We start from the raw sequence: 14,612 nt of genomic DNA on the forward strand, positions 1-14,612 counted from the left end.
GTACATTTTGTTACTAATTACGATATTTACATTTTTATATACTCTATTTTAGAAACATTGAATATGTTTAAAGAGACGTGAATTAAATTAAACAGTAAATACTATGATTTATTTATTAATAAGTACTTAAATAATGAAACTAAGTGTTTTCAAACTAGTAAACTATAACTTATTAATTATTATTCAACAATAATGTTCATCTATAATATCAACATGTAACATTTTGATGATACGATTTAGTTCAATGATGCCATTTTACGTAATTACTTGAGTCGTATGGTACCTGAAACATAGTTTTGAAATGTTACATGATATAGGTACTCTATTTTTATTTATATCAAACTTTATTATATTACATAACATTGTAAGATTGAAAATATTAATAATTATTACTTAGCAAATTATTATCAACAACATTTTTTCATTATATGTAACTTAAGTTGATAAATAGATAAATTTAATGAATTAACTTCACTCAAAATTGTTTTTTTGAAATACATAATAATTGCATACCAATAGTATATTGATTATACCAATAATTCAAAGAATATCAGCTATTTTTTCAAATATAATTATTTTGTAACTGAAATATAATATTTTTTATTTATAAATTAAAAAAACAACAAATAATGTATATACATAAATTATAAAATTAAGACAACTACAACTAATTTTTTTATGATTTGGGTTACTTTAATGTTTTGTTTTATAAAATTATATTTATATTTTAGGTATAATACACTTAAAATGTATTATATTTTACATACTAATATTTATAAGGGTTGGTCGAACTTATAATTAATCATTTCCATTTTATTTTAAATTTATAATTCATAAAAGGTGTTCTGTAGTCCTACTGAGTACTGTTCGTTTAAAAAGTTAGCTTAATAACTATGAAAATAAATCAAAATGCTTCATAGTGAAAAGTCCATTTAAGTGTGGAATAAAGTTGAATGCATGCACAATTTATTTCATGTTAGGTTTTTATACTATTTTTTATACTATTTCAATGTAAAATAAACTTACGTTTTCATAATTGTCTATTTTCGGTTCAGTTTTACTATTTTTTCTCATTTTGCCATAATTGTTATCAAACATGGAATATCCAACAAATTTCTTACCGACAAAAAACTAGTAGAAAACAATAAATGAATGTTATTTTAATAGAATTTTTTTTTTTACACATTTTATATAGTATAAAAGCTGAGCTATCTACATTTATGGATATTTACAGAATGGTTTTAATATTATTAAATAATAATTGTTTTATTTGTACATATAAAATATGTTTTTAATAACTATTTTAACTTACCCCTCCACAATTCTGTCAGTAGCATATAAAAAATAATTCATTTGTTATTATATATATAGACATACAACTTTAATAATGTAGGATATCAAAATCATTTTTAAATAGTAAGTAATGATATTGTAAAGCCAGAATTAAGTTGTATATTAAGTTGTCACTTATTACAACTCATAGATGTCCATAACTTATTTTTGTATTAGATATATACTAATTTAAATAGTAAAGAGTTTCTTATGATCATTTCATATTTTACTATATTTTACATTCGTATTGTTTCATTATCGGAACTACTTTCCACCAGTAAATAATGTTAAATTTTGTGCTACTATTTCAATTTAATAATTACTTCAGTAAAATATGTTGAATTAGAGTGAGTTTCCTCCTAGTACATCTTAAAAATACCCTTATTTAATGTTTCAAAAATAACATAGTACCCGAGTGCATCCCGAAGAAAAAGGTCATATTTTTAACGTAGTGGAGTGCGTCCCAAGGAAAAAGTTGTTGATATGGTCCGAGTGTGTCGCAGTTAATTTAGAGTTACAAAAGGTGCTTCCAAAAATGTATATTAGTATATTACACATCGTCTGTTAAAGCCTATTTTAGTTGATGTATAAATATCATAGGTAGTTGTATATTTTAACCATGGTTATCTGCTCGTAAATAACACCCTAAATTAACAACAATCAATGGGGAACTATTACAATAATCAATTGGTCAACATAGGCCTAACTCATTTTTGTTTTATTATTATATAGATAAATTTGTATATTTTATTCATTTAAATAAAATATTTTATAAAAAATATATGTTGTTTTTCAAAATAAGTTTCTCAAGTTTTTCTTGAGTAAGTAACCACGACACCAATTTATAGCAGTCTGTCAATATATCAGTAATTAAGTAGGTACTATCTATAAATTACAATATTATACTCTAGTACGATTTATTCATTTTTTATATTATTAAATACTTACTCTACTGTCCAATTGGCACATCTATAAAATATTAATGACAGTTCATATTATAATGTATTTGTAATAAATAATGATAAAAAAATATATATACAATAATACCAGTTGGTATACCTACCCATTACAAATGTATGTTTGTATAGGTATAACAACTTTTTTTTGTTAACCGGTTAAAAATGATTTATTCATTTTGTTTTATATTAATTAACTTTAATACAAATCACCTACTTATCTAAATCTAACTAATTTGTTTTAATAAATAAAAATTCAAGTACAGAATTTTGTATAAATTGAATAGGTGAAAATGATAAAACTGTAGTATATTATGTTGTATTTACTATTTACCCACATAGTTGTATATTAAAAAAAGTTTATTTTACCTATTGCCTATAAAATAATTATTAGGTTCTATGGTTGGTAATACATGACAGTGTAAACACTACAATAATAATTAGGGCTGGGATTTTGATGCCCTAAAAGTGCCCTAATAAAAATGCTTTTATGTCCTAAAACTTTGGCATAATGCTCTACCTTTTTTTTTATATTTATAAACATTTATTATACATTTTAAAGGATTGAAAAAAATTTTTTTCAAATAGAACTGATCGTTTAAGGCTTCTATAAACAGATTTTTATAATTTAAAAAATAATCGTTTCCACTAATTATTTTTATTTTGTATGTTTAAAATGTTTAAATAATATATTTATTTACATGTTCATAGTTATAGCTCATTAAATGTATATAAAAATCATGTAAAAGCATTAAGCAATACTAGAAAGTCAAAAATAAAATTTCAAATTCAAACTTGAATTTAAAAACTTCAAAAATGCTTCTAAAATCTATGAAAAATGCAAAATGAAAACTTCCTTATCGCGTGATTCGGAAAAACAATTAGAAGTGCATTGAAATTCCATCCTTAATAATGGCTGGTGAGTAGATATTTGCATTATTTACCTCTATCAGACTCCATGCGGCATCCGCAATTTACATCAAACTCAGTTTGTATGTAAATATTAGTTTTAATATGCCTCATGATTTAATAAAATTAAAATAAACTGGAGCTAATATTAAAACTACACTAATTAAAAAATATAGAACGATAAAATACCACAAAGGCAAAAATATTAACACAGTATCTTATTTATGAATAGACTTGTTATTTGTAATGGGTTTTATTGTTTTCAATCAAACGAGAGAGATATCTCTAATTAATTAATAATTAATAATACAAGATAATACTATTTACAATATTATATTATACATGGAAGAATTTTAAGATACAAGAAATAATTTATATTATAAATTAGGTAGGTTGTAGGTATAGGTAATATCGTAATAATATATGTTAACTTACCAGCTGAGTATTGTCAAAATATCCATGAAAATGATTGCCAAAGGAAAAAAAATGTTAATAATTTATTATAATTATATCATCAATATTGAAGATTTAAATATTTTCTTCTCTTTAAAAATGTTGGATGTTTCAATTCCCGTTATTGAAAAATATATCTGCTTTCATTTTAAACTATAAAAAGTTCTTGACTGTTAAAATTAATTTTTGTATTCATTTTATTTATAACCATTCTATAAGTACACATTACGTACCAATACGTAAAGTAAAATTTGTTTCAAATGTACCTACTCACAAAATGTTATGGGTAGCCGGGTAGGTATTACGTCTAATTAGTATGCATACATTTTAGCAGCATTTATCGTAGTCCATGTCCATTTAATTTTTATTGCATATTATTGTTAGTATAGAATTATATAAAATAATTTTAATCAACCGTCTAACAGTGGCAACATTTGTATAAACTAGAAAATGTTCTGCTCTTGAAACATTTTGGAGTTAGTCGTTAATGGAAAGAATACGCACAACAAATAGATTTACACACATTTGTTTGTATTATACATAAGACAAATTAAAGCAAATCATTTTGTATCATGATCATGTCGATATAAGTAATCACCCTATATCCTCACCATTATATAGCTATATATTATACTTATATCAGCCATATTTATGGCTGATATAAGTTTAATATACAGCTTCATATCAACATCTTTTTATTTAGTTAATTGTGGTCTATTTCATATTAATATTCTTAGTTTGTTACGCTTGAGAATACGCAAGAATTTAATATCTGGTTAAAATATCTGCAGACACAAATTTATGTGTCCATAATTTTATTTTTTAATGTTTTGACCTACTTACAAATTATGACTACGAAGTATTTGCGACAAAAAATATTAAATCGAAATACCCCAACTAACTATCTAAGTTTCCTTTTATGTATACCTATGTAAAATAATATAATATATAAGTATTTGCCTATTTGCAACCTATATTGTGTGATTAATACAACAGGGATGTTGTTATTATATTATTATTATGAACCTAATATTAATATTGTTTGAGTCCACAAATCAGTGTGAACCTAAATCCACTAGTGCAGAGTAGTGACCTACCCATAGGCTATAACAATCTTATTAAACTATGCATCAGATAGCATTTTTTTTCCATAGGATTGTCCTATATAATAATAATAATTAGGTATATAACTGTGCGTGTCTTATGTTTTAGATTAATTTATTTTAAGTTATTTCTTTATATTCAAAATGTTGGGTGAGACACGTCGTAAGTGCCCTTGTGCTCCCCAACCCCCACTTGTGCCCCCATAAGGAGTAAGAATATAAATAAATGATAATATCTTATACTAATAAGATTAAACGATTCATATTATAACATTATTATTATATTATTATCACAAGTTAACTATTTATAATTTTGTGATACAGAAGCGTTTAAAAATAATAGCAAGGCACTCATGTAGGTACCTCAGTAAAAGTTGTGAAAGGCAAACCCAACCTAAATCAATGAATAAATTATTATTTATTTATTTAATCAAACACAGATAGGTTATAGGTATTCAAAAATCGTATTTTAAATATTATAAACTGTTATATGAAAACTATTTAAACCATTTATGAAATATATTTTACATTTTTAAAAATCCACTATCTCAAGGGAATTACGAAAATATATTTATTATGATATTATTATACTAGGGTTCATGTCCCATGGATATATTGTACAATGTACCAACATATCTTGAGATGATGAACTTGTGTCATAAAATATGTAGGTCACTAAAAACGAGCTTGTTGTTTATCTTTATAGGTACATATTATTTTTCTTTATTAAAAAAAATATATTTCTAAATTAACAAAATAACAGCGAGCAAAGAAATGAAGATAAAATGCCTACTTGGACAATATAAAATACATTTATGATATTAAGTTCTTACTCTAATATATAGCAATAACGTTTCAGATACTTACTCTGCCTCCAAGGTTAGACTAAAAAATTGATTAAATTGATTAAATTATTAACAATAGTACAAAATAATAACAGAAATCACAATATTTTTTATAGGTAGGTAATTTATTTATGTATCAAACAATTTGTTTTATAATTCAGGAATTTTAGTTTCTTTTACAAGAAGAATATTATATAATACTTTAATTAGTAAGTATATTATTTCTATTATTAATAGGTGCAGCAAAATACAATTAATGAAACAACAAAAGAATTCTTTCTCGTTTTCATATCATTTGTTTTATACGCACATTTTAAAAATGTACTATACGAGAAATTACCAGAAAGTAGAATTTGCTGTCAGTAAACAATTACTACCTAGGCAGGCAATCTTTTGTTTTGTATTTTTTCTTTTTATACCATAAACAATGGTAAAAATTATTTAGTACAGGTGTACCCTTAAACTGTAAAGATGAATAATAATTATTAATCATGAACATTCTTTGAAATTTGTTTGAATATTAATCGTTACACTTCTGTGAGTTATAAAAGTTATACATTTTTAAAGATTACTGTAAATAACAAATACCTACTCTAATACGGTGACTAAAAATGTATTATTCTCTCACTTAAAGAAATTATGTAGGTAACCTAAAATTAGATAAATTAAGGATAAAAATAATACGCATCTAAATAATAATAGCAATATGTGAATTAATGATAATAGTTATCAATTTTTGACTTTTTACAGATATAATATTATAATATACATCCAACACTCAACAGCATTAAATTACGTACCTATAATATTGTTGTAGGTATGTTTACAAGCTATATGTTTTGTATATAGTAATAACTAGTAAATAATAACAAATCACTTACTGCTCGTTTCCATTCTGATGGGAATAAACGTTTTATCTCTCTGTAAGCTGTATCTGAAACAATAAAACAATAACATAATAGGTCTACACTCTACATACATCTGTAAAGTAAATACCTTTCGATCGGAAAAGAAATAATTTTGGAAATCATTAATAAATATTAATTTAACATTTTGAACATAATAAAACGTACATATTATTTACTATTATGTAGGTATTATTTTACACCAAAATCTGCCACTGATGAAAATAGATATAACATTAAAATATAATTCTAAGCGGATATCATTGTATTACATATTATTATTATAATATACAACCCAAGGCCTTACCTAGTACGGAAATGAATACGGAAACAAAAAAGTATTATGATAATATAAGATATCATACATTAGGGAGCAAAAGTTTTAAAATAATATTTCTGTTTTCTGTAAAAATGTAAAATAAGCCCAAAATGTGTTATTTATATGTAAATAAACTTGCTGCATTACGCGATTTCGTCCGGGTTGAAAATGTTTAAATAATAATTAATCTATACTAATATATCTGTCTAACGTTTCCCGTTTTGCCCCAGTTGAAATATTTAATGCAAACACAATTACAACGATTATGTTTAAGATTTTCCACTTCTTAATTCCGGACATATTTTTGATGTAAGCACTGGAAAAACTGGAAAAAGATTCAAGGAATGCTTATTATAAGCCTACCGCCTACGTAAATCTTATATATTGTCAAGATTTTTACCTATATCTTGCAGGTATTCCGGTATTTGTTTTTATTATATCTATGCTTACGTAAAAAATATATGCGGAACTCGAAAGCAAATCATGAGAGTACCTTATAATAATAAGAGAATCATTAAAATTGTGTTCATAGATATTTTACTTTAATATTATTTGATTCGTTTTTAAATATATTTATTGTTCAGCACTAAACGAAATCTTATGCTGAAGCCGTTACAAAAAAAAATTTTCCCCCAAAAACATCTGAGCTATGATATCTCAATTTGTTTCTAATTTAAATTTTATAATTGGTCCACTTATTTCCCTTTTAGCTAAGGTGGTACACAAACGTTAATCTTTTAAGCTAATATTTTGTATATTATCCAATTATTCATTATATTATAATTTATAATAGTTAATATCGCACTTTAATATAATTATATATTATTTTATTATGATGTTTGTATCTTATCATATAATACAAGTTAGTATAGTTACCTATGTATTTATATATTTTGTTATTGTGCAAAGAATCTTATTCATCATTATTTTATATTTGTTATCATGATAAGCTATATATTTTTAAGTAATTACCTATATACCTATTGTATATTAGTATAATAATATATTGTTTACTAGCTTATTGTCGAGTTGTAATAGTCCAATACTAAATGAAAAAAAAGATTGGTATATTTATTTACATGTGCCATATTTCTACTTATATTATCATAGTAATATAACATATTACCGATGCAACCATTTAAATTAACAAAAATATATTCGACTTTTGTGAGCCAAAACTAAATGCATGTGTGACTAAGTGTGAGACATCCTAAATGCCTAAACTCTAAGGCAACCTATTGGGAATGAAAAAATAAGCTGTAAACAAACTTCGAGTCTCGAGGAATCTATTGATATATTTTTTATTGAAAACGGTCCAGTGGTTTTTGAGTCTATTATAGAAGGAAAACAAAAAAAATCATTTTTACATACCTATATTTATATATTATATTACCGTAGAAATTAATAGCTAATAATGAGTAATTTATAATTAGTCTGAGTTGAGCGATGAATGCATTTGTTACCATGCTTCAAAACTCGAATTAAGTTTCTGGTAGCTAGAATGGTATAGTTGGTTTGTAAGCATTTCAAGCACAAATTTCGACCAAAAATAACGATTTTGTAAAGATTCGAAAAATAATATTAGTTGGGACTTGAAACATTTTACCATTACGTATAGTATTATTATTTACTTCCTAATTAGTAAATACTACATGTACACATACTGCTGTGTTCCAAAGAAAATTAAATATAATACATACATTTTTTTGGAACCTGTCGTTGTAGGTTATATCAAAAACATGTCTATAGCGAGTTCCATCAGTACGACGTCCAATTGCATGTAACGAAATTAATTATGAAAACATATTTGAACTCTGAATAAAAACTTTTTTGTATTCTGCATCACCTTTCATACTTATAATCCATTTCAACGACGTTGTTTATCTGTTTGTGAAATTGATTTCCCCTTAATAAATGTCGGGACAGACGAGGCTGCTTAAAAAGTGTACGTAATTTAGGTACAGGTTGTTCAAAATGTCCTAACAGATTATTTCCATCTGGATAATTCATTTTTTTTTTCTAAGATAGAGGAAATAATATTAACTTCTTATTAAAACATCGTATCGACAAATTGTTAAATAATCAGTTTTTATTTATTTGCACAAGGTGCATATTATATATATTTTGTATTATTTCAAAGTCATAATGAGAAATAGGTATCTTCCTACAAAGCAACATCTTTGATTTTATAATAATATGTAACTATGCAAGCATTGTAATCTCCAATGATACCTACTGAAATAATTTTGAAAATGCACAGAATAGGTTTATGTAGAAAAAGTAGAAAAAAACAATTTATAAGTATCACCCTAGGAAAAAGTAATAAGTAATACCCTATACATTTTCTTAAAGGTTTTTACGTTATATAATATTTTAGTAATAATTATAGTGTTGACTATAAAATATAAATACAACTTAAAACATAATTTTATTGGGTAGTTCTTGAAAAATGATTTGTCTTTTAATAAATCAAATTTTTTCTACTTATTTATAAAGTATTTACTACATAATAATATAATTTTGAGTATTTTTATGAAATTAAAATATTCAACTTATAATTAATGATAATATTTTTTATACAATATTTATTCTATTAAATAGCAAAAATAAGATTTTATAGCACATGTATACATTGCAGTATTAGTCCGATTAAACTGAATATTAGAAGTTTCAAGTTAATCAAATAAATAACCATAGTAGTTACCTATATGCTATAATATAGTAATATACCCTTTGAATATTGAACATACCTAGTTGTTAAAATGCATGTTTATTATACTTAGGATGTAATAACCTACTGCAGTTTGTATCTACAGACAATTAATATTTATAATCCTTTATTAGATTGTCTATACTCTATAACATCATCATGGATACAAATATTAGTAAGATTGCATAATACAATCTATACTAGTATATATTTCTGTTCTTGGAATTGTAACTTGTACGTGTTTATATAGTTTGGGGCTTTATAGCTAACTAATTGAGTGTTCTGTAATTACTAATTATATTAACCTAAACTCTAAACTAATGAAAAATCTTAAGAGGATGTCAGCGCACTGTTTGTTTTCCCTACCTGGCCCACTTGCAACATAGACAAAACGCATTTACGTAGAATCATATTTGATGTTTTTGCGTTGGTTATCTTAGAGTAAAATCATCATCCATCACAAAAACAATAGAGAATAATATTTAAACATTTTTGACGTATCGATTTGTCTAAATATGGTGTCAAAATAATTTAAACATAGTTACAATTTACAAATTTTTATTTCTATTTTAAAATTCGAGTACAAAGTCAAATAATAATAAAATATAAAACCGATATCTCATACTGTCATCTATATTTTTTGCAATTGGTAATTTTATTCTAAGATAACTCAAAAATTATAAAAACGATTTTACAGGTGAAACCGTTTTATTTATGTTGCACGTATGTCTGAGAGAGAAAACAAATATTGCCCTGACATCCACTTAAGCGTTAGCAGTCCTTTGAACGATATATTCTTAACTATCTAATTATGATGGGAAAGTATTATCATAGAACAATATAGTTGTGAAGTGGAGATTCAAAACTTTTTCATATAATATATATATGTAGTATATTGTAGGTATTATAATATTAGTCTTAGTTAAATATGGAGATATAATTATTATTATAAGCGATTTTCTCTTGGGCTATAGTCTGTTAATAATTAATGACTAAAATTATTAAATTTAACCGATCAAATAACTTTTCGGTAAGGAAAAATATTATTTTACTGGATAATTCCAACTTAATTTGACATTAGGACTTATTCTTTCTTAGTTTTTAACATAACTAATATGTACATACTTCATAATGAATTATGTACTGTAATAGTTGTCAAAAATTAAATTGAGTCTGAAATGTTATTTTTGCTTGAAGCAAAATAATACGCATGATGAAAACTGGACTGACAGGTACTTATCCTTAAGTCGCAAAACTAAAGACTTTCTACATATATTGAAATACATGATTAATTGGTTAATCTGTAGATTATGGTTATAAACTTAGGTTTTCGAAATAACTATAACATTATTTTATAATTTAAAAAAATAATTATATAGTATAGTAAACTTTAACAAAATATGTTATAGGTATATTATAATTGTATGTAAATCTAAAAATATTGATATGAAAGAAACCAACATTTAAAAGCACAAAACAAAAATGTGCAATTTATACTTTTGTTTGGACACCGAGAAATGGTAAAAATATAGACATTTTTTAGCTGAGTACTTAACATGCTAAAAATACGACAGTATCTGATGTACCCAAACTAAAATACAATAAAATAAGAAAAGACATAAAAAACGTAATATAAACTTATTCACGCACTGTATCTGGCAAAATCACTGATCGAAACAAAACACTATTTACGAGAAATAAAACAAAATATAAATCCCTGGTGACAATTATATAATTGTAATTTATTTTATTCAGAAAAACAGAAATAATAATAAACATACTGAGACTCAGCCACACCCACCTTACACATAAACACTTCATGCAAAACTAACCACCAACAGAATACAATAATACATATCATGTGTAGTGATAGAGCATACACCTAATTGTGAAATGCAGATTCAGTGATCAGAAAAGATCACTACATAACAGAGAACCTCCACGAATTGATCCGACCCGATCGCAAACCAGAAAAAGGCATTAAATGGAGAAATATAACATTTGATATACAATATGAATAGTTATAACTTACAAGTTATAATTATTTTTTTTAACTATTACCTAGTTGTATAAAAATTATGTAAAATAACAGATTAAAAGCTAACGACCACAGCTAAGCTATGGCCTATGATCAATAAAAATAAAAATAATAATTAAATAGACAAAATAAGGCACTGACTGACTATGACTGATTAGGTGATCTATAGATGAAAAACGATTTTATAAATGCTGCTATTGAGACAAATATGTTTTATGATTAAAAAATTAAAATGAAAATCTCGTTTTTAATTTTTCGTTAGGTATTGGATTTTTCAAACTAGTACGAGCATTCGTATAATACAATTGTTGGTATTAAATTTAAAGTCTTAAAATAACGCCAAAGTAATTTAATGCAAATAAATATATTATGTTCTATTTAAACCAAATATAATAACTATAATCTACTTAATCCTATAGAGGGTGGAGAATAGAAATCATAATTAATTACCTTATTAACCCATTCTTCATAGGCACAATGCCTACATTACATATTGATTAAAATGCTGAACGTTATTTTAAAAATACACATCCGAAACATAATATGAGTATATAACTACTTAAGTTAATTATGTTTTCACTAGTTGACCTATAGGTATATTGTGATATTAATATAGTTATTATTATAAAATATTCTGTGTCTTCAGACCAGAAGAGGGTATTTTTATTTATAAAAATCTTTGATTATTTTTAAGTGCAATCAGTTAACAAAAAAATTTTAAGTTTATTTTTTTATTATAAAAAAAATATATGTAATAATAATAACATAAAAATTCAGACTAAAAGAAGACATATTTTTAATTTTATATAATACATTTTGGGCATCTACCTATTTTCTGTGTAAAACCAAACAATGGAAATTTTTAGCACATATCAAATATTTAATCTACCTTTTTCGATTTTTGTCAATATTTGTTTATAAGTTTAATACTTTTTAACGTAAAACTTTTTTTAGGAAGTTTTTACATGCTTAAAGCTGGAAAAGCATATTTAATAATTGTATGTGATTTATTTATTAGATTTAAACATAGATACTTAATATGTTTATTGTAGTTATTACTGAATGCCCTGGTATGATTCATTTATGGATAACTATTAAATTCGTCAATAAAAAAATAAAATGATTTTAAATGTTAATTTATATTTTCTGTGTTTTTAAAATGTAATTTTATTGTAGCCTTTTATAGAAACATAACGGGTAACTTGAAACGCCCATTAAAACTAAATCACAACATAAAAAGAATATTTTAAATATTTAGGCATTACAATTTAAAAATAAATCCAAACTGCATCAATTGAATGATACAATTAAATAAAATATCATGTATTATTATTTATTATCACTTATTTAAAATGTATGTATAATAATTTGAGCAAATGGTCAATGTGACGAAGTAAATCTCAATTAAAAACTAAAAGGATAGTACATACTACATATTTTCAAATCGCAATATAATAAAGTAACATCAGTCGAAAATCATATTGTTATGAATTATTAACAGTTATGTATAAACTATTAATTATAATCATAAAAATCGGGATTAACAATTGTTTAATTATTGAAAATGTTTCAATTTAAATTAATACTTACTAAAAATAACTATTTTTTTTCTACGTAGATATTTATAATATACCTTAAAGTGTGAATTATACTTATTAATTATGATACAACAAAAATATAAATTTAAAATTCATATTATTTCATTTTAAAATATTATAATAACTATTTTCGTATTTTTTTATTCAAAATATTATGAAAAAATATAAATTAAGATTATAAATAAATACCTTGAAGATGACAGTCCAAGAAGTTGGACGATGACAGTCCAAAAATTACAATATAAACTACTGCAAAGCTGATGTGCTGCATGGTTGGACCTAGACTTGAGTTTACCAAATGAGTGTCACTCACAAGAAGTATTCAGTTTTTACACCGACAGTGGCGCAACCGCTCCACGACTTTGGCGCACACCCTCGATGTATATGTATACCAATATACCTATAGATGGACATGAATAACGAATCAACTGTACCGCAGTACCACAAATGGACCTACTCATATTTTGAATTTGGAAGTATAATTCGTTTTTTGTAAAAATATTATAATTATGGGCAATGCATATCATAATAAAAATAAAAATAATTGAAAGTTAATATTTATAATATAAACAATATATCCATATAGATATTATTCTGGATAAATATTAAATTTAATCATGTAACTCTTAATTAACTTAAAAACGAAACTCTTAACTAGTATTAAATATATTTATTAATTGTTTTAAATAAAAATTTCAAATAATATTATACTGAAATTTTACAATAGTTTTATAGTTTATATACCGCATGGCGCATACCTATATTAATTCGTAGTTCTAGTTCAATATTATTAGTAAAGATTGGATATCTTCAAAATTGGAAATCTGTCAAAATTGCACTAAAAATATGTCAAAATTGCAATGAAAATATATCAAAACCGCAATGAAAAATAGGTATATTAAAGTTACATAATAAAATCATATTATATCATATTATACGATTTAGAGTTGTTCATTACTTACTTAAACAACATAATAGACATAAAAAAATTACAGAATTATAAAATAATATTTTAAAAAGTACACCTATTTAAAAATTAAAATATGTTATTTTTCTGAATTAAAATTTATAGTTGAATTACATTTCTAAATTCTGTTCTTAAAATTGTATTGTCTGTTACTTAAAGTATGTTTATTTAATGAAAAAGTACTTTCAACTTCTAAACTTGTTATTTGTACATATTTAAAATAATTTAAAACATTTGGAGTTATATCTAAACAAACATTTTGATTTCCGGCCATAATCACTGAGTAAGTTTTAATAGTTTCATATTTTTCATTTTTTTTTAAGGCACATTTAAATTTATCTTTAAGTATTTTCTTATTGGGACCTGGAATACGTTGGCCGATAAATTATTACTATCGATATATTAATAATATAACGACACTCATCATGTGAACATTTATATCGTAATTATATTTTTACTATAAAATTACCCGAAAAA

General features: G+C 24.2%; 1 protein-coding gene across 1 annotated transcript; it reads right to left on the reverse strand.

The window, feature by feature from the left end:
• Positions 1 to 99: 99 nt before the first annotated feature.
• LOC111028746 lies at positions 100 to 13,488 on the reverse strand. Its single transcript, XM_022307486.1, has 8 exons — positions 13,358 to 13,488; positions 6,480 to 6,532; positions 5,621 to 5,638; positions 3,633 to 3,635; positions 2,281 to 2,301; positions 1,313 to 1,324; positions 1,027 to 1,131; positions 100 to 283 (listed from the first exon to the last, which is right to left on the reverse strand). Exons 1-8 carry the CDS (start codon positions 13,437 to 13,439, stop codon positions 242 to 244), a joined length of 336 nt encoding a protein of 111 aa, XP_022163178.1. The 5' UTR covers positions 13,440 to 13,488; the 3' UTR covers positions 100 to 241.
• Positions 13,489 to 14,612: the final 1,124 nt, after the last annotated feature.

Source organism: Myzus persicae, unplaced genomic scaffold (genome assembly GCF_001856785.1).
Source record: "Myzus persicae strain clone G006 unplaced genomic scaffold, MPER_G0061.0, whole genome shotgun sequence".
In the NCBI taxonomy this organism is placed as follows: domain Eukaryota; kingdom Metazoa; phylum Arthropoda; class Insecta; order Hemiptera; family Aphididae; genus Myzus; species Myzus persicae.

What these genes read in the sequence shown, in the direction of transcription:
- LOC111028746 (XM_022307486.1), bottom strand. Translation starts at nt 13,439, where the DNA reads ATGCAGCACATCAGCTTTGCAGTAGTTTATATTGTAATTTTTGGACTG. An exon ending in CTTGGACTGTCATCTTCAAG is followed by an intron (nt 6,533 to 13,357) that starts GTATTTATTTAT and finishes TTATTGTTTCAG; the next exon opens with ATACAGCTTACAGAGAGATA. An exon ending in AAATAGACAATTATGAAAAC is followed by an intron (nt 284 to 1,026) that starts GTAAGTTTATTT and finishes ACTATGTTTCAG; the next exon opens with GTACCATACGACTCAAGTAA.